General features: G+C 37.4%; 1 protein-coding gene across 14 annotated transcripts in view; it reads right to left on the minus strand.

Annotated features, from left to right (window-relative positions):
- Positions 1 to 22,304, minus strand: part of TCF4 (transcription factor 4) — a 354,349-nt gene that overhangs the window by 117,743 nt on the left and 214,302 nt on the right. For 12 of the 14 annotated variants that reach the window (XM_057698758.1, XM_057698765.1, XM_057698762.1 and 9 more), the window contains 2 exons: positions 10,818 to 10,947; positions 10,281 to 10,330 (listed from right to left, as the gene is read on the minus strand). The exons of the other annotated variants lie outside the window; for them this stretch is intronic. In XM_057698758.1, the coding sequence (XP_057554741.1) occupies positions 10,281 to 10,330; positions 10,818 to 10,947 (180 nt within the window). The remainder of the gene's footprint in view (positions 1 to 10,280; positions 10,331 to 10,817; positions 10,948 to 22,304) is intronic. 14 annotated transcript variants of the gene reach the window in all.

Here is a 22,304-nt window from a genome sequence, read left to right on the forward strand (position 1 = left end):
GGCAGAGAGAATCGTATTATGAGGACTCCGTTGTCTTGGCCTGATGTCCTCTTTCAAAAGAAAAAAGATGGAGTACACACTTCCAACACAAACTTTGCAGAGTGATTAAGTCAGATGATTGAAAAGGCTGACTAAGCGTCTTAGAGGGATGGAGGTACTATTGTAAGGACAAAGAGATACAGCAAGTGCTCGCAATATTTCCTAAGTTCAGAAAAAGCAAGTGGCCTCCATTAGGTAGAATTTTTCTGAATGCACTTGCGACCCTGGTCTTAGTGTCTGCTCTGTTGCTAACTACTCCGGTAAGTTGCCTGTTCTTCTCTAGCGGTTACTCCGTGTTACAAGATAAGCCAGTGCTTATCGTGATTCTCATCAGCTGTTATAATTTCTAGATACCTATGATGCCTCAAGGCTATGTTAAGCACATTATATATTTTTTGTAATCCATTTATCACAATATCCTTAGGAGGTATGTATATTTTCCCCATTTTTCAGGGAAGTAGTCAAGGATTTTCCATCATGTGCCCAAAGCTACATAGCTAGTAAGTGGCAAAGCCAACTAAAAACCCAGGTGATCAGAGTCCATGCTCTTAACCACTAGATGATTCTGTCTCTATTACAGAAATGCTACCCTGGAATGTCTGGATTTTCTAACGGATCTGCCTGGGCCGAAGTTGTGCATCATCACCAGTGACTTTGAGGCACTGAGGGTCATTCTACAGTGAGATGAAACTTCTGAATATTTAATTTACTCCAGATCGTCGAATACTTGCCCAATGAGCATCAGCCAGTTTGCAGACAGCTTCTGGTCTACAAAGTGTTCCAAATAGCTACAGCCTCATGGTTAAGGACACAAATAGAAAACCTTGAAGGCAGACTGCCAAGGTCACTCTGCCAGCTCTGCAACTTACTAGCTGTGTGACCTTGGGCGTGTTTCTTCACCTCTCTGTGCCTCCATTCTTTTATCTGTGAATAAGCAGGAGTACCCATCTCACTGGATTTGTGTAGGAATAAATGACTGAACAGGTGCAAAGTGCTCAGTGTCTGGTGCAGAACAAGCCCCATGTTGAGGGTTTGTTACTAGTACACCAACATCAGTTCATCAGCAGGCACTATTTCTATCTATTTTATAGACCACCAAATAGGTCTGTGACCTAACCAAGGCCACTGAGTGAGTAAGTAGAGGACATCAGACAGCAAATTAGGAAGATCTCTTTATTTCTAGTGGTGTTACCTATACCCTACTCTACCACTTTTATTACTACTTTCACTGATTGGAAATATGTTTCGAAGTAATATGCAGAAGGCAATAAGTGTAGCTTCTACGGGACAAAAAGATGGATGTAAAGCAAGAAAGGTGTATGTAAAATAACCACCCTCTTCAAGGCGGTTACAAGTGAGGAAGGGGATTCAGCATCTCCATCAAAAACCTAAAGGCCCAAACACCCCTGTGTTACACTGTATGTGATTTTATTTTTTGAACGCACAACTTCCCCGAAAAGCCAGACTCTCTGCTCTTTAAAATGCTAAGGCCATGCCCCAAATTGGGATGTGAGCGACACCACAGTGAGAATTACTCTAAACGCGAAGGACCTTAGTTGTGAAGCTTCAAAATTTAGATAAAGGATAGACTGAAAAGAAAGAATTGTTCAATGATACATGACATGTCTGGCTTTTAGTTTACTTGAACAATATGCTTTGAATTAAGTATAAATGAAGAAAGAAGTGAATGAATGAATGAAAACATCTAAAAACGCTTTTTCCCCCTCCCACCTGGATGCTCCCAGTTTATCACAGGATTCCACTTCACAGCTAGATTGTTGATGTAATTTATTAAAGGGAGAACAAAATAGCATTGCTTGTAAAGTAATTACTTATTGGGGTTTGAATTTTGTAATTCCAACTATCTCTGCCCATAATAAATATGCTTAATTCTGTTTTCTTTTGCCCAGCACTATCGACTAAGCTACAGATATGTGGCAACATCTTATTTACATTTAAAAATAAATGTTCCACTCTGAGGAACCCATAGGTTTTGATACTGAAATTTCACTCACAAAGCATATGCTTTACTATTAAGCATAATGTAAATGGCAGAATCTGTACCTTTATATTACATGACAATACTCTCAAATAGTACAACAGTTACAGAAATAGGTTTATTTCCTATTTAGCTTCATGATTGAAAACATTCAAACTGATTCAACAAGTCTTCATCACCAGGCCATGAATATCCTTTTAAAATTTCGGCTTCAGGAGAAATGAGACATGAGTTAAGTACTGCTGCATCCTTAGACAAATTTTATTTTTATCTCCTCTGCTAACATCTCAAGCTATTAGACTTTCTTACCATAAAGCCTCAATTCTTATACTCCACTTATTATTGCATTATTTTGTACTTCAAGTTTGTTTCATAATAAGCAAGCCAGAAAATATTATTGTACCCTGGGCTTATACACCTGAGCACCTGTGAAACAGCCGAATTCCCCAAACAGGGTTACTCGAAACCATTACCGCTAAGAATCAGCCACCTACTTGAAACTGCCTTCTCGTAGCAGCTAATGATATAATGATATACTGTGCCAATCGGTAGAATGAAAGCCATTACAATATTATTATAAGTATAATCCAGGAGGCATATTTAGAATGATATGGGCTGGGAGGGAGGAGGCTGCAGGAGACAGTTAGGAACTCTTATCTCTGATGATATCAAAATAATTGTTCCAAAACAGCATTTTTTCTAAAATCCCTAGATGGGAAGAGCAAGTGGTGACAGTGACAGGTTTTGTACGTGCATGTAAGGCATGTACCACAAGGGTAATTTTTCTGAGAAAACATAAGTCTTTCTAATATGAGTCCATGTTTCACAAAGGAAATGCTTTTTCATCACCATAGCTGAAAACGACTGGCAGAGGGCAACACACCGAAAACCTGTCTTTATACTTGGCTATGAAGGGGGCTGCACAAAGAAATGTCCCTATGCTTCTGCTGCACTGAACACTCAAAATAAATTTAGTGAAATTTCATCCACACACAGAGCCTCCTCTGATTACTCTAGAAGTAAACCTTACGGATCAAGTTTCAAGCCTAGCAGGATATTTATGATGAATTCCTCAGATGACAAAATTAGACTAGAAAGACAATAGCGGGTGTCTCTAAAGCATGGAAATGGAATTCTTAAAAGGTTCTTTTCAAAATCGAATCTGCACACTCTCTCGGAATTCAAACAGATACTCCTCCCTGAAACTTAAATCATCTTTATTTCCAACCTAGAAATTTTTCAACATGCAGAATCATCTGCACTACCTTCATGTCTCTGAAGAGGGAGTATGAGCTCTAGCAAAGCAGAAAACTCCTCAAATAGCTCTGCACCTATGCAACAGCTGCAACCAAATAAAATAAAATAAAATAAAATAAACAGGCGGAATCATTCACATGCTGCTATTCTGAGATAAAATAATGGAGTATTTCAAATTACAAACGTTGCACCAAATTTGAGAAACGCTGTCTTTCCTTTTAAAATGAGCCTGTCCATGTATACACACACATCCTGAGACAGTTTGAGATTAAGGCTGAGAATCTCATGCCACTTCTTTGAAATGCAACTTTATGTTCAGTGTAAGAATTCAGTTTAAAAATTCAATAAACAAAAACAGATGATTGAACCTGGTGTACCCCCCAAAAAAATAAAAAAAATTAAAAAAAAATTCAATAAACAATTTATTAAAATAAAACAACACAGCAAGTGTCTCTTAACAGCTTGACGGAATCTGCCTTAAGAAAATAAAACTGCTATTTTTTTTTTAACTTGAACTTTTGTTGCTCAAATAACTCTTTTTTTTTTTTTTTAATTTTTTTGGGGGTACACCAAGTTCAATCATCTGTTTTTATACACATATCCCCAAACTTTGCTATTTTTGAAGAGGCTCTCCATGCCTTTTAGGATTATTGCTACGTGTTCATTCTGAAAGCATCTTATTTAAAGTCCTCCAAGCTCTATCTGACTTTGATTCATGACTTTCAAACAAAAAATTTAGAATTGCTTAAAAGCAGGAAAGCGCACTTTGAAAAAGCAGAGTTGTCAGTAATCGGGGGGAAATGAGAAAATTCCACGTTAGAAAATAAAACAAACGTTTCAATCGATGAAATACTAAAAGTTGAAGATGATATTCAACCAAATATTAAGCCAAGCATCTCTATCATTCCACAAACATAAAATAAATGCACAGTTGAGCCAGATGCAGTGGATCAAGTTTTTATAATTTCAAAACACACACAAGCCTGTCATAATTTTCTCTCTAGGTAAAGCAGCCTTAGAGAAGCTTCTTAATAATTAAACCACTCAGATGGAGCCCAAGACTTCACACCAAAATATACTCTTCAGTAAAAGTGATAAAATAAGGTTTAAAATAACAGTTCCCTGAAATGTATTTCTCCTTTCTCAACAAATGAGTCCAGTTTTACACTACATGCTATTGTTCCAGTTGTTGAAATTTCAACAGAAATCTTAGCGGGTGAAATATGGAAAACTTGGTTAAAAATAAAAAAACACATGCAGGTGGGAGGGGAGACATATTATGCGTACCACCTTAGAAGAGCTTGCTTAGTAGATTAATCAGACAAGCTGGCTGAGAAGGCCTCTCCATTGTGGAGAGAGCTAGGTGGTTGTGTCTTGTTTGAGTGTTTCAGGCACACATCCTTTTCATTTGTAAAGATAATCCCAGCGGAGTTTAGAAATACACAAACCTTTCACCCACAGTTAACTGAAGTGTTTTTCTTCTCCCTTATGCTTCTTCTCACTTTATATTTAAAATATACACATACCAGAAGACACCTTTTTAAGGGGAACAGAACTGAATTTCCAAACAGGCAGGAGAGTGGAAGAGAACCCTTATTATTCCAAAATTTGGAACAAAAATATAGAATCTTTTAGCAAACTCCTGAGAGACTGGAGTGCCTAATGGGATAGGTGTGGTATATTTGTATAAATTTGATATGCTCTTTGAAATATTTTTAATGGAATAAGAACCCCCCAATGAAAACTTAAATATAGAGATTCTCCTATAACCAGCAATTCAAACAAAAAGCATAACTTCTATAACCTATAATAGCACTGAAGGAGATAAGATAGGTTTTCAAAGAAACAATGTACATGCTAAATTTTTGAAGCCTTTGGTTTAGTGACTTCAGTATTAACTGAACAAAAAAATAAATACTTTCTTTGTGATGAATGTTTTCTCAGCTTTCAAAGTGTTCCCCAATATCATGTTACATATTCTGTGTGAATTCTGTGAATAATACTTTTGCCCTATTTAGGATGATTTAACTGCATTATCCTTCACCTGCCTATATATATTTCACGACAAATAAGCATAGTTTTAATATCCACACTTCATATTTCAATATCATTAATTGGAAAATGGGCACACTAAGTTTAACGTTAACTAGTGTGAACTATCCTAATATTGTAATGTAAACACCTACAGTTAAACTTTTTCACAAAGTATCTACTTCTCTAGGAATGAACTTCCAAGAGGCCCCTCCTTTTATATCTTATCACACAATTGGCTTCTTCTAGACTTTTCTACACAGGATGAATCCCAGGTGGCTGACACAGTTCATTTTAGAATCAACATAAATTTTATTTTAGCAAAAGTTATATTATCACTCAAGTTAAGATTGTGTTCTCATGAAAAAGCATAATTATGATTTCCCTAAGATCAATTTCAAAAGTGACAGGGGAAGTTAGATATTTTAAGTACTGAGTTTTTCAATCATATATAATTTCTGGGCTTCTAATTAAAAAAAAAACAATTACCAACTTCTCTTTTAAATTGTGATTTCCTCAAGCATTTGAGAAACAAACGTTTTTTCTAAAAATAGCTTAGGGTATAAACTCAACACCATGTTTGCAACCTTCAAATATGAAAGTTTTATATAATGGAAAATACAGAGAACAGTTAATTCTGTCAGCATCATCCAACTTTTTTCTGATATTCCTAAAAATGTCTTCTGTAAAATAAAGTCTCCTCCAGAATTTAAGATTTTATTTTAAGAATTCTTTCCCTAAAAAAAATCGGTAAACCTGGTATCTCATACACACTGAGTCTTCATTTTTCAAGTCTACCTAGTGATCAACTCATATCTCAACTTTTCTTGGAGGGTCCAGCCTTATTTTAGACTCTTTATGACCATTGAGATTGTTGTCCTTAAAATTCATGTGTTCAGAATTCTCTCTGACCACTTAATGCAAAGCTTGTTAGAGTCTCCTGAATTTAAAAGCAAAAACCAAACCAAAAAACCTGTGGTTTAACATAGAAAACAGACTTTCTTGAAAAGTGCGCTTTGAAAACAAGATAACCTGTAATAAGAGAAGTCGTAGACTATTTCTAAGGATAAAACGTCATATTTTCCAGAGAATTCTGAAGTTCCAGGGATTCCAACCGGGGATGTTTGTGAGACTGTCACGAGGTTTCGAAACTGGATTAGAAGAGGAGACAAATTCCACCAATGTTTGACGCAGAATGGCTGTAGCTGTTAATAGTTTCTGGTTAAATGTATAATATCATTTTGAAACATTCCAAATTATAAGAAAATGAAGGTTTTATGTGTTTACATATTGGTGGGCACAGCAAAGTTTCTGAAAAGCAATGTTTTTTTGTGTCTGTGTTTTTTCTGTGTTTGGAAAAAATATTTTAAAACGGCACCACATAAAAATGTTTTTGTTTTTTTTTTTTTTTGCTTTCTAGATTTTAATGCTTCCGTGTTAATTTCTAAGACTCATGGACCATTCTGCCGAGAAGAAAATGTGACTTAATGTGGTATATTTTTCTCTGCATGAATTCATGATTCAATACGTGTGATGATTAGGCTATAAACAAAGATAGGAAATTTGCTGGACAGAGCAGTAAAGTTGAAAAATATTAAGCTGAAATGATGTATGGTTTCAAAAAGAAAAACCAAGATGTAGAACTCAAACAAGAAGTTTGCATACAGATACAAGACATTAGAGAGGCAAGAAAAATTGTTGCATCCACAAGAAGACAAAGCTGTTTTGTTAAAGTCCTATCAAAAGATGAGGACTATAAGAAACTGAGATGTGGCTGAAAAGAGCAACATACTAAAATGGAAAGAGAGAACACAAAAATGTTCCGCAGTACTAAGCAGGGCTCTTGTGGGCAATTAGATAGTTGTCAATTTCACACAGTCTCTCCTTTAAAAAAACATCAGCCCAGCCCTAACTACAGGCCTCTGTTCTCCAAGGGGACAGACTCCCTTCCCTCCACTGCGCCTGTGCATTGCAACCCTGCAGGCTGGTTCTTCCACCACCCTATCACGGTCAGGCTTCCACAGTGAGTCGAGGTCTCTAGATGCAGTGCACAGTATAAACACAGTCAAGCATCCTGCCAGGACCATAGCACGATACTGGGCCAGGCTTATGTTTTCTCTCTCCCACAGATGCTGCAGTTATTTTCGAAAACAGGGCCAGGCCAGCCCCTCACTCTCTGATTTCCTGTGAAGATCCAGTCTCATGGCAGCAAGAGACATCCAGCCTCTGTCCCCTTGTCATGCCATAAATAATATCTGATTACAGACATTACTGTTTAAATTTTCCTCCTTTATGCTAAGGAAGAGACAGGGCCCATTTCGAGAAGAAAGGGGAAAAAAAAGTGAGTTGACAGAACAGATTGTGACAGATTTATTACTATTTATCATGGTAAATATGTACTGAAGAAAACATATAAATGTCTTTATCTAGTCATGATCACACCAAAAGAAACCTTTCATTATCCCCAATTTTTTATGTCATAAAAATATTCATACACATGGGATAAAAATTCACAATTTTATTTGAGCTTAAAAAAAGATTAAACATGGCAGAGGTCTAAAAATATAAAAATACAGATCTACTGGGGCAAAAGTGTAACTATCTAACGCAGATCGTCTCTTCAGAGCAAATATATATTTTGTGTGGTGATAAGGCGTGTGGATTTTGTTATCAGTAATAAGCAATTCAATTCATACAACAAAGCTCACATAAACTAAGTCAAACGCAATTAAAAGAGAGCTGAGATTTAAGTAATGATAATAAATAGATGACTGGATTCTAAAATCAACCAAACTAACCTCTTCTTGCTTAAATCAAACAAACAAAAACAAAACAGACCAAAGCAATGACAAGGATAAAATTTCCATTTCAATTGAGTTTTCCTCATCTATCAAAAAAAGAGTTCCTCATGGACCAAAATACCAAAATGTTCCTTAAGGATCATGAAAACATTTAGCCAACATAAATTCGCTAAGAACAGGAAATCCTCAATTGACCATCAAAAGTCAAAAAGTAAATAATACAAACCAAATTTCCAATTCCAGGTTTATGGGTAAGAAAGGAAATGCACTTTTATACTTTTGAACATATGACAACACATCAGCAATACAGAATTATCTTAACAGCAAAGGAAAAAACTATGCCAGCGAAATTCTCTGTAGTGGCCAGTCAGCTCTACAAAAATACTTAAAAATTTACAGCGAATTATGAGAAATTGTTGACAATGATTAAGTGGATAGATAATGTCTATTGCCACACCAAAGCACTCCTTAAAAACTGCAAATTTCTGCATAATTTTAGCACTGAAAAAAATAACCTAAATTTATTTGAATGTGAGACATAAACAGTGTGCTATAGCTTTAAGTTTTCCATGGCTTTTATGGCAAAGAGCTCTTCTATCATTTTAGAACATTCAAAGGTCCACTTATTGTATTTAATACTGTCCGTATTAGGTTCAGGCACGTTTAAAATGTAAACAGCTGTGAGGACTATATCATTTGAAGTTGTCATAAAAGCTATTAAAAGCTAAAGTTTCATCTACATTAAATCCACCACAAATTTCAAGCTTAAAATATGCTTATAAAAACCTGAGGGGATATTAGTCAATTGCAAGACAATATAGAAATTCAAAGAATGAACTGCTGAGTGTGTTTTTAAATGACTTACTGGTAGTCTAAGGCGACTATTTTATACACCACTGGCAGTTTTATTTACACAATATTTTTCTATATTTATGGATAATTTTGTGATGCTTCTTCAACATTACCAAGTCTAAGATAATCAGCATACAAAATTTGTTTTTTTTTCCCCCGATTAAGACTTATTCTGATATGTTCGCTTAATAATTTTTTGGATGTGCTGAACTGAAATCAAGTCAAATACACAGGTGTTTGGGTTAATCTAATCTTAGCACATTTGCAAAACCTATTATTCTTCTAATTTATTAAAAATGAAATAAAACTAATATGCGAGCACTGATTGGTAATATTATTTTCAGAAATCTAAATATAATTTTATTTTAGAGTAAAATAACTTAAGATAAGGCTCATTAGCATTCTTTTCAATGAATACTGGTGCCCTACAGAACACAGAAGTAAATTAAAACTATATATATAAATATATCATAGAAAGGAAGGAAGAACAAATAAAGGAGAAAGTTAAGGAGGAGGCAAGGAAAGAAAAGAGAAACATTTTTTTTCTACATAAGGGGGAAACTTCTAGAAACAGATCCGTTCTAAACAAAATGAAATTACCTGGGAACTCAAATTTGAAAATATACATATATATAAGGATTGAAAATAAGGTATCATGTATTTAACTATAATCACAACCGACTTCTGCGATGTTGGCAGCTGGAGAGACCGCAGCAACCTCTGCTTACAGCTCCAGGTATTAAAAAGACCCAGAATGCTTTTGGTTCCAGCTGGATTCTTCTAGTCGCCACCTGGTATTCCAGACACAAATGGCTACTGATGCAGCTACCTTTGCAGCCTTTATTCAGTCCCCTCTCCAGAAAATAGAGACATTCTCCCTGCACTCTAGGCTGAAACCCATGTAAATTTTCCCTAAATCCTCTCCACAAATCTCCTTTCGCATGCAAATCCATAAATCATCATAATACCGACAAAGAATTTAACCAACACATGAAACTAATACTCATTCTCCTGAAAGCTCTGTGCAGGTAAAACTCCTCGAACTTCAGGCACCTTTTCAAGGCTCCCTTCAGAGCTTAACCAGCTGAATATCAACACACCCGCCCCGTCTTCCAGGATGCGCAATTAATCACTCCAACGTGGGTCAGGTGGCTGGAGGTGCAGGTCACTCCTACCTCATCCACATTCTAGATAAACACACCGCTCTGGCGGATGGAACCTCATTTACTCCTATCTCCTTGGCATCAATACAAAGCGGAACAAAATAAACAATATACAAAGCAGAAACAAGCAGTACTTACTGAAGATGGCAAACCTGGAGGAACTTTTCGAACTTTCTTTGTCTGAACCTCTGAAAGAAAACGAGGAGGCTGTGAGGTCCCCTGTATGCCCATTCTCCTAACTCAAACAGATGACACCACGATGCCATTTACATGCGACCAGATTTTCTTAAATTGTTACTTTAGCAAAATGTCGGTCCTGCTATCATCGTTTCTTCTGGCAGAAAGCAAATCCTGCCCCTTTCATAAAAATGAAGAGATTTAACTTTTTAACGCTCTGGTTTTTAAAAGAGGTTCCTTAGATGGGCGGCCGAGAGAAAACAGGGAATAAGCATATACCAAAATAGTTCTCCTGCTACTGGAAGTTATTAACATACCCACCCAATGTAGTCCTGGGGGGGGGGGGGGTAGTTATGAGCCCGATAACTGAGTACAATTTTATGGTTTTTTTTAGGGGGTGGGGTGAGGATCGTTTGAGAGGATGGTGTTAAGAAAGAAAGTTAAAAGGAAAAAGACTACTAATAATCACTCAGGCATTCAAACAGAGGAATACCTTACCCAGGGCACTACTGTGAAGAGGCCTCCTTCGGGGGTTATTGCTAGAATACTGATAATACTGGGAACCAGGTTTGGTGGGCGAAAGGGTTCCTGGGTTGCCCATATCCATGTCACCTCCAAGGAGACTCTGCTAAAAGGTTAAAAAGGAAAAACAAACATATAAGGTTAAGTTTTTACATTCGCCAGCCCCCACCCCCTCCCCCGACTGATTGTTAGCACTTAAACCAATGCAATAAAGGAAACAGCCTCTGCTAAGCTGAAACAATGAAAACCCAACACAGAAAGAGAAAGAAGAGCCGTCTACGAAACTATCCCAAAGTTTGTGAATTTTCAGTTCTTCGCTTTGGAGAGGAGGGTAGACAGTGATGCTCGTTAAACAAGATTTTCATCTTTTAAGAAGACTAACATTTTCATCTTATAAGTAAAGGGCACTTCTGTAAGGCTAATATTTTCTTTATCTAGAGTTAGGCTCATATCTGGGAACTACTTATGCTCTTCCCTTAACAAGAACCAGGGAGAATCTGATTTTTCGAACGCACACAACATCCCCCGGCTGCTCACATTGGGGGAGAGTGTAGATGCTCATTTCCACTGGGAACTCTGCCTCTCTGCACGACCCTCCACGAATTCACACAGCACCCCCAGAAGAGAAAATGCCAACTCAACCAGGAGGAAATACAAATCCTCACACTGACTTCCAAAATTATAGAAATTGGAGGCATTCTAAGCTAACAGGAACACATTAAAGGACTTCAGAATGCCCTCTTGAGGACTATCAGAAACTAAAACACATCCCCACAGATTAAACATTTACCTGAACACTAGAAAACTTTCCCAAATATCGTTAACTTTTCATGGAGTGACAAATCACTAAACTTTCGAAAATGATGACATACGAAAAATTATATAATAATATCACAGTCTAAAAACTACATAGAAACTTACCCATAATATATAAATCGCCTGATTATACTCTGCATTGAACACATTGTTCTTTTAATTATTCTGATATGCAAGAAAACCAGTGTAGATACTACCATTTATATTAAGAACAAATTTACTATTTAATGAAGAAATTTTAAAATTAAGTACTAAAAATCTAACTTTATCGTTACTTGTAATCAACTTTTACTGACTGAACTAATTACTGTCCTTGATAAAGTACAGAATGTGTTTTCCCTAATCTAAATTCTAATCACCATGTCACTCACAACAGACTTAGGGATGCTTCACTAACACACTATTCACATGCAAAATACTCTAAATAGGCCAATTATGACTCTGCCCCTGTTCCCTGGTTAACCCGCTGAGAACTGAAAAATTTCACAAGGCAGTCACCAACTAAAACAAAGGGTCCTTGTTTTAAATTAAGACAGTCTTTTTGATTCCTAAATAGCTCAACAAAGTGGCATGTCTTCTAGTGAAAGCAGTTGGTCAAATATGACCCATAAGCTGGAAAATCAAAAATTCAAACCTCCCCTTTCCACTGCCATATAGCTTAAATATCATAAAGAGAACCTCTCTATTCCGAGGGCTTTTTGTGAGTGCTGGATGAGTAATATATAAAGGGCTAATCAGCTACTGACAAGCTTGCCTCCACTGCTTCCAGTTTAAGACTTTTCCAAGGGACGTATAATAAACATTACTTTAAAATAAAACCTCGAGGATGAGGTTTTAGGACAGAAGGACATTTTGAGTATCAACGCATTTCAAATGTCTTAATATTTACCAAATACCTGATACAACCGGATCATTCACCAGACAAAAATCTGACATCCGAATATTCAGAAAGATAACAAGATGCAAGGCAATGACAAACTAAAACAGAGAGCTCTTTATAATAGTTTTCTATATATCAGGAATCCAACAGTATAACATCAAATGATTTCTGTATCACTTTAGGAGTGGCATTTAAAAATTTTAGACTCGCAACCTGGAATTTTACTCTTGGTAGATCTTGCTAAATAACAAAGTCTGTATTTACTGAAGTCCAAGTTTTCTTTGCAATTTCCATCAATAAAGCTGTGAATGACTTAAATCAAAACCTCTTTATAGTTTGGGAAATCTACAAATAAGCCTTCATTTCATGGGAAAGAGGAGTTTGAAAATGATATTACTGAAAACTTCGTATTTTAGATATTACCCCTATTTCAGTGTTTTTCTTTTTCTAAATTTATACACAATATTCCAAAATGGGCTGAGCAGATAGGCTGAAATGCTGGCTTGTCTTTTTAATGAGCTTAACCATTGCTTAATTCTTGTTGGTGCTGGTGGCAAAGGTTTTCCCTCCCAGGAAAGTAGATGCATTCAATAGGTCAACATAAAAAACAAACAGGCTTGCTGTACTGTACTGGAGCCGCGTTCACAACAGAGGTGTGAAAAATATAAAATGATAACCAGATAGCTAACTGGCTGTGGCTGACCTTACTGTTTTTAAAGAAAGTCATTTCATGGGCCAGTTGTAAATAAATCACCCATCCAACTCTTACACATGACATGAACTATGTATGGTGACATAGGACTGAGAGAAGATAGCACTTACCAACATTGAGTGGCTCATGCTAACCTTTTTTTTTTTTTTTTTGACAAAGCACATTCCTGTTTCTTTCTTTTTAGATGTTTGTTCCTTTTTCTTTTTCACTCGAACAATAGAATCATTCTCCTAAGGCATACAAAAATAAGCATTTCCTTACACTTAAGGGGGGCCCTAATCACCCCCCTAGGGAACATTAAGATAAAAATATATGTGTTCTTATTGTAGAGTACATTTGTAAAATGAACAATGTCCATTTACTATTGTCTGGCCTTTACGTCATGCACTTAACTCTCTAGCTATGAGAAAGATAAAAAAAAAAAAAAAAATTTCCACTGGCTGCAAACCTGAGTTTATTACTTTTTTAAAAAACTTTTTATTTTATATTGGAGTAGAGTTGATTAAGCATGTTGTGTTTGTTTCAGGTGTACAACAAAATGATTCAGTTATACATATACATGTATCTGTTTTTCAAATTCTTTTCCCAATTAGGTTCTTACAGAATATTCAGCAGAGTTCCCTGTGCTATACACTAGGTCCCTGTTGGTTATCCATTTTAAACATAGCAGCGTGTACAAGTCAACCCCAAACTCCCTAATTATCCCTTCCCCCCAGTAACCATAAGTTCTTAATTTTAAAAAGTTAATGCCATTCGATTTAATAAGGTAAATTAAATATTGCACAAAATGGATAAGGCATTCATTTATATATGAATTTACCTACATGTATATATACATATTTATATGTGCATGTATCTAAGTATATAGGTATATATACATATCTGAAGACAAATTTATACTTAATAAAAGTTAAGTGTGAAAGCTAAAATCTACTTTCAAAATGGGCAAATTCAACTTTGCCTTAAATAGGATGATAAAGGCTTTAGGGTTTTCACATTGTGCAAGCTCATGCTCTGCGGTTATGCTGGGTCCCAGTAGAGAGCTGCCCTTGTCTGCCAGGAAACACTGGAAGCAAGATGTGGCATCTCGCAGAGCTAACCTGTAAATCTTAAAGCCAGAGTTTAGCATTTTGTTTAACTGCCTGCAACGTGATGCGCCGATCTCTTCCCCTTATTCACTCCTTATTTTCTTCCAAAGACCAACCATTTTAAGACTTAAAATACCCTAACCAAAGAATAAAATATACTGACTTTGTCAACACGATTTAAACATTTGGGGGCCCACCCTTTACAGCAAAGACCCAGTCCCAACATAGCCACTCAAATGCCAAATACAGCTATTCTGCAAAGGGCCCTTTCAATGAAACTTTTTGTTTCAAATCAGATCTGGGTCTCAGACTATCTTTCTAACACATTCTCAACCCTGCTCCCCACTGCTTTTGTGGGGAGCTTTTTTAACATCCCTGATCAACCACCGAACTTTGCTTATGCAACCAAGAATGCAAACCATGAATTAAACTTGACTAACAGAAAAGCAGCATATATCTCAAATTAGATTTATAACTGAATGGTAATCAAAAATAGAACTAACTGCCTTGAGCTTAAATTATCAACTTTTTTCTTGTTAAACTAAAATCATCTTGCGCTGAACTATTATTTCATTTCAGTCAGCACTTTAAATGTAATGGGTGGGTGGTACATTTCTAAAAAGGAAGATTATATTTACCCTTAATTATAGATATGAGTGAGATCAGAGTACGATGAATGCTGCTTTTTGGCTTGTAATTAATTCATCTAATAGGTGAATGACCTTGAATTTCAGAGTTGGAATCTGGGAGAGGAAAAAAAAAAAGAAGTAGGAGGGGGGAAAAAATCTCTGGGGAAAACCAACGTGCCCCTGGTTTCTTAAGGCTTTCTCTGATTTTGCGTCACTCCCATTACGTTGTGATCCGATATCAGACACAACATCTTGGGGGGATGTTCGAGAACAGAGAAAAGCAGTCTCAGATGAAACCAGATTAAGCTCCTTTTCTGAACTATTGCCAAATGCTTGTGAGTCTAATTCATGTTTGGGTATTCTAGTACTCACACAGCTGCAATTGCATTCTTTCATCACAAACCTAAGTGATGTATAGTGGCTTTGTATGGCGAACTGACTCTTTATAGCCAGGAATTTTAGAAGGCTTTACGTTAATACAGAAATAAAATTCGGAATCACTCTAAAAATTACAAATGCGAGATATATGTAGAGGGATCTAATAGACTGCAGTGCCAAATGCAAAATATACATCGAGAAAAATTATAAATGAGATTTGTTTAAAAAAAAAAACGTAAAAAAAATCACAACTGAGGTCGTTTCTACATAGTTAACTCTGCACAGAATCGGGTTTTCAAAGACACTGCTGAATAAGGTTCTTAACAGCCATGGGGAAGTTTCTGCAAATCCCTGTTGAATAGCTGCTGCTGAATTTGCCATTTTGACCACAGAAGGGCCATTGCTGACTTACTGTAGTAGCAGGAGGCGGGTGATAATTTTGCTGCTGCTGGCACTTACTCCGCAACCCAGAATATATCTCGCACCAAAGGGCAATGAAGAACACAGCATTTCCACCTGTCCACTTTTGAACTTCAAAGCTCAAAACTGAAGGTCAGTCTCTGGACAGTCTTTATTCTTGATACCTGAAGGTCCAGGAATGCACCTTTATAGTTTATTTTAATTTTGGTCCTACGTTTGGTTTCAACAAAAGAGGACTCGGGAAACTCAGAAAGATATGATGGCAAGGATAACTTTCACAATCAGGGACTTAACAGATTGCTATTGTGCTGGAGAAAAATGCAAATTATTGAAATTATCCTTTAGCAAAGATTTTCTTTTAAGGACTTTGGTCAATGTTTGTCATTTCTACTTTAAAAGTATAATGTGCATTGTAACAAGTCAGGAGTCCAAATCTTTTAAGGAAAGGTCTTTGAGGTCGGACAGAGAGGTCGAACTCTAGCTTAGATGCGTATAAGCAATGTGACTGGCATTTGGTTATGCAACTGCTCTAAACCATGTTTTCCTCCTCTGTAAGAAGGGAATAATAAAAGCTCTATCACAGAGTCATCAGAAGCAGATGAAACAACATATGTACAACGTCCAGCAGAGCTGGGGTCCAGCACATAGTTACTCTCCTTCCTCCAATTCATGGCCCCATATTACGATCTGCTGATTATTACTTAAAACGTTCCTCAAAAGATGTAAATGTCAGTTAGACCCCCTACACCACTTTCAGATGAAAAGCATATACTGAGGTAATAGTTTTGAAAAGCCACTAGCAAAAAACAGAAAAAGAGTTAAATATGGCAGTCTATATAAACAATGATGGTAGCCTCATGGCCTAGAGCTACTCTGGCAACAAGAAATGGCTAGTTTTCTTCCATACTTAGTAAAAAACTGGCCAACAATCAATCTCGATAATTTCAGCTTAAGTGGCCATTTTCCTGGAGCTGCCACAAGGATTACGTCAACGGATCATTTCATTTTGCTCTTTTGCAAGCATGAACAAACTGCTATGGTTAATTCAACTATACATGAGATCAAAACTATTCAGTCAACCACCTGGGTATGCAAAAATAAGAAATGTATTATATTTGATAGAATTTGATCAATCATGATGTTAAATTCAAATTCTTACTACTGCATGAACCACTGAAAAATGATATCAAATATGGTTCAATTTTGTTTTTCCCTTTGCAAGGCCAATTACAGGCACTGAATGGACATTATATGGTATTTTTCAAGTACATTTTTTTTTTTAAAACTTTGCTTTCCCCATGATATCACAAAAAATAAATGAATGTACTTCGCAGTTTTGGTTGGAAATTTGCGTAACTCCCACAGGATTCAACGGACCTTGAATAAAATTATTTGTTTTAGTAGTGATATTTCACCAAACATTCAAAAATTCAAATATATTGTCTTTTCCTATAAGGACACTCAGCACCTTATATTTAAATGTTATAATGTGATGCAGACGTTGCCATGGTAACTATTACTTAATGTATAACAGAGTAATAGGTTAAAAACTCATGCATTTTGGTATGGAAATTACAACTGCCCAAGGGTTGACAAGATTTATGCATTCACCTGTTTGACTACCTCTGAAATTAAAAAAAAAAAAAACATTATTTATTGTATACAATAAAGTGAGGAGGTCTTTCCTTTGTTCCTGAAAATCCATTCTGGAATCCCAGGTCATCTATTACATATTAAAAAGAGGATTGCATTTGTTAGTGAGAAGGTAGAAATTTAGCAAAAATAAAATTGGAAAGCAAAGAGTAACCTACAGTATAAGTGGATTTGAAGAAATCTTACATAAACAATGTGGAATTTAAGATAACTACCTGCTTTTCAGTTTATACACCTTCTCAGTTCAGGAAGTTTATTTAATATATAATCTGATAAGTATGCTGTAATCACTACTTGCCTTAAAATGTTTCTCTTCAGCAATTTTGTTCCAAAGTAAAAATAGAACAAATTTGAATAAGACCTGTTAACATACTAGGGAATTAGCACCACCTCTCCTATAAATATAAACATGTGGCTATAATAAATGTGCTGAAAAGTATATTTGGCTAGGTTGCTATTTTAGTAAAATAAAGGAAGAGTAAACTGTCACATGTCATTCTTCTTCATATTGGGTGGGAGAGGTTCCATTTCAAGGTTGTTATAAATACCTTTTCTCCCAAGCAAGAATCTATAAAACCTGTTTTCGTGTAGAGCCTGTGTTTCCAAAAGACAGGGGCCAGAATTTCATTTATCCTGCTTACTGACCAGCAACTCATATAGGTGCTTGTAAAAGTCGAAATGCCAAGGTATGAGATTTACTAAAATAAAGCATCCTGATAACTATCTAAACTTGTACATAAGATGACAGCCTACTGCACAACATGGGGAAAAGGAGGTTATCTGGAGAAGCAGCAAATACATAATGAAATCTTTGAATCATCGTGAAATTGTCTGGACTATCCTTCCAGAGCGACGCATGGCCTCCTGCTTCAAGAGGGTCTGCGTTCAATGAGCAGTAACAGTTTTGCCCCTAAAGTTCTCTTTCAGGGATATGTGGCATGAAGGCCAAATTAGTTTATATGCTAGTTAAAGGAGGTAATGGCTTATCCATGTTTTAACTCCCCATCGCGCCTCTCACACTGAGACCTGCCATGGCAACAGCTCACTAAATATTGAAATGAACACAGAAGAACTGTTGCTATTGATCAAATTGAGGACTTGAATAACTATTTTAGGTTTTGCTGTTTTAGGATAAATCTATTCCTTTAGTCATTCCTACCACTGTTGCTGCTAATAATAATAACAGTAGTAGTGGCAGGAGGAGGACAAATGAGGAGTTTGGGATTAGTAGATACACACTACTATACATAAAACACATAAACAACAAGGACCTGCTATACAGCACAGGGAACTATATCCAATACCCTGTAGTAACCTATAATGGAAAGGAATCTGAAAAAGAATATATATATGTATATATAACTGAATCACTTTGCTGTGTACCTGAAACTAATAAAACATTGTCAATCAACTATACTTCAATAAAAAATTGTTTTGAAAAAAAAGGAAAAAATAATAATAGTAATAGAAACAGTGGTAGTAACAGCAGTAAGAGGAGAAGGAGGAGGAGGAGGAATGTGGATTAAAAGGGGTGTGGAGGGTAACAAGGACACTAGAAGCAGGAGCTACTGTAACGGAGTGTCTTCCATGAGTCACGCACAGCTGCAGTTGCTTTACATACGTACTAACAAGGCAGGAGACAGGACCACCCCAATGGGCACACGGGGACATTCAGGCTGGAAGCTGGCCTGATCAGTGCCACGTGGCTGGCAAGTGGCAGAGCCAGGATGGGAACCCAGTGAGGCTTGACCTCAAAGCCTGTGCTTGGCCTCTACCCCACACACTGCCTCCCTCTGTGCTGTGCACTCGGGTTTTCCCAGCCTCACTCCCACCATTAAAAGGAGTCAATCTGTTTCTCTTCAGTTCATCTTAACAACAAATCTGATCCCTTAAACTTAGTACAAAGGCGCCTCTAAACTCAGTCATGTAGGGCAGGCCTGGATGTGAGTGCCACTCACCACCCCCATGTAACCTTGGACAGTGTGTCTAACCTTGGCAGGCTTCAGTTTCCCTGTCTGGGAAATGCTGGTGTTATAATAATACTACCTGTTGTAAGAATTCACTCAGATAATACTTAGTAAATTCCTAACACTTTCCGAGCCTTAATTAATTGCATGTATACAATTATATACTACGTGTAAAATACATAAAATATGTATTACATATATAAAATATTTTACTACATATGAATCCCATATATATCACATAATTATGTTAAGTTAAAATGTGATATGATAGGGACTTCCCTGGTGATCCAGTGGTTAAGAATCCACCTTCCAATGCAGGGGATGGGGGTTCGATCCCTGGTCGGGGAACTAAGATCCCACATGCCATGGGGCAACTAAGCCTGAGTGCCACAACTACTGAGCACACAGGCCACACTACAGAGCCCATGCACCACAACTACAGAGCCCATGTGCCACAACTACAGAGCCTACACGCTCTGGAGCCTGTGCACCACAACTAGAGAGCCCGTGCACTGCAACAAGGAGCCCACACACCACAGCAGAGGATCCCACGTGCTGAAACTAAGACCCAACGCAGCCAAAAAAAAATTTTTTTAAATGTGATATATTATTATAGACAAGCAATACACACATATCACACATATTTGTATGAGGAGGGTGAGGGAGCTCACGGGGGCCCTCCTGAACAACTGAAATCTCAGTTCTGAGATTGCGCACTGCCGTCGCTTCTCTACAGCCTCTTTTCTTTAACCTTAATGTTAACCTCTTGTCTCTAACCTTGATTTCCATAGTGTGGTCAAATGATCTTCTCTAATGAGGCTCAAATGCTTTTTCTTTCTTTTTGTTATTTCTTTCCCCCCAGTCTTCCCTCATTTTGGTCCTCTCGAATTTCAGTCCTCCTCCTTTGAGACTTTTCCTTGCACTTCCTCTGAAAAAGCTCACCTGCTATAACATTACCACACTGAATGGCAAGGAAGTGGTTATGCATCTGATTTTTCCCTTTTAGTCTGGGGGCTCCTCAAGGGCAGAAAATGAGCCTCGGGACTTCCTAGGCGGCGCAGTGCTTAAGAATCCGCCTGCCAGTGCAGGGGACGTGGGTTTGATCCTGCTCCAGGAAGATCCCACATGCCTCGGGAGCAACTGAGCCCGTGCACCACAACTATTGAGCCTGTGCTCTAGAGCCTGTGAGCTACAACTATTGAGCCTGTGTGCCGCAACTACTGAAGTCCACGCACCTAGAGCCCATGCTCTGCAACAAGAGAAACCACCCCAATGAGGAGCCCATGCACCACAATGAAGAAAAGCCCCTGCTCGCTGCAACTGCAGAAAGCCCGTGTGCAGCAAAGAAGACCCAAAGCAGCCATTAAATAAATATAAACAAAAAATAAATTTATTTTTAAAAAAAAGAAAAGAAAATGAGCCCCAATCATCCTTGTATTTCTGGCATCTAGTACAATGGGTCCTGGTACATAGTACGTCCTCAATAAATGCCAACTGGATTAAATGATTGAGTAGTCAATTAATTAACTATTGAATATGCATATGCTTACATGGCTTCAACGGTTCCCATCATGAAGATAACTTCTCCATCTCTATCCTAGTAAACATATAACTCTTACACCTGCATATTCAGTGTTGTCCTCAGCTTTTCTCCCGTGCCTCTGGAATGCTCTTTAAGAGAACCACCGACCTTGCGAACGCTTCACAAGGAACCTAAAATTTGACCTTTACTACACAAAGGGCTCAACACATCTTTTCCACAAAACTTCTGCTGCTTCCTAATTATTCTCTCAGTCTTCCAAAATATATTTGAAGAGTCAGAATTTGAAAAGTCTGTGAAGAAATTAGTTGTATGTTTGTCTAAACACACGCATGAGGGTTTACATTTGTTTTATCTGTGATTGGTTTGGTTGAAAAATGGCTGGACTTCCCTAAACATGATGAGTAGTCAAAGGATTGATTCCTAAGAGGCCAGGTTCCAGAGAGAACCTGGAACAGCTGGGATAATGCAGGCTACCCAGGAGTTACAGATTCCATGATGCTGCATGCCTCCAGCAGAAAAGACACTGCAGGAGAGAGGAACAAAGACACAGCGAGAAAAAGAGGGATGGACTGTGGAGAGTTTTGAAGAGAACGGTTACTCTGGGGAACAAAGATGGCAAACAGGCTGGGAGAACTTAAAATGGCTGAGAAATTATTCTTCCTGAGTACATAGCAAGGAAGTCTAAACATGATATTTAGCACTGGGATTCCAATTTCTTGACTACAGATAGTAGGATGGGTCAGACATGATCAGAAGATAGTAGGTACTCAATGCAGCTGGTGGAAATGGAAATGGCTACAGAAATGGAGACAGAACTAGAGACAGAAATAACCTAATCAAGCCAATGACTTAAGACCTGGGCTTCAGTACAATACAAACTTTTGGTATATTTCTCCATAGGAAGCAATATGGCCCAATCTTTCTTAGACTATCCATGCACAATTTGTCTGAACTCTTCTGATTATGTTAACTTTTCCAGAAGAGCACCACTAACTACTAAGAACAATGTTCTAAGACAGAGGTCAGCAAATATATTCTTAAGGGGCCTAACAGTAAATACGTTAGTCTTTGCCAGCCACGTGGTCTCTGTCGCAACTACTCATTCCTGCTGTTGTGGCACCAAATTGGCCACCCATCATATGTAAATGAATAGGTGAGGCTGTGTTCCAATAAAACTTTATTTGTAAGAATGGGCTGCCGGCCAGACTGGCTCCAGATCAGAGTTTGCTGATTCCTTTTCTAAGACACAGGTACAGAGCTTTAATAGGACGTATCCTCAAAGTGCAGTTACTTTGCCATGATAAAAATGTCATGAAGTTGTATGGATGCCTGCCTTCTACCTAACTCTCCTCTTCATCCCAGAATGCTCAGATACTA

The sequence above is a fragment of the Hippopotamus amphibius genome, chromosome 11 (assembly GCF_030028045.1).
Source record: "Hippopotamus amphibius kiboko isolate mHipAmp2 chromosome 11, mHipAmp2.hap2, whole genome shotgun sequence".
Classification (NCBI taxonomy): domain Eukaryota; kingdom Metazoa; phylum Chordata; class Mammalia; order Artiodactyla; family Hippopotamidae; genus Hippopotamus; species Hippopotamus amphibius.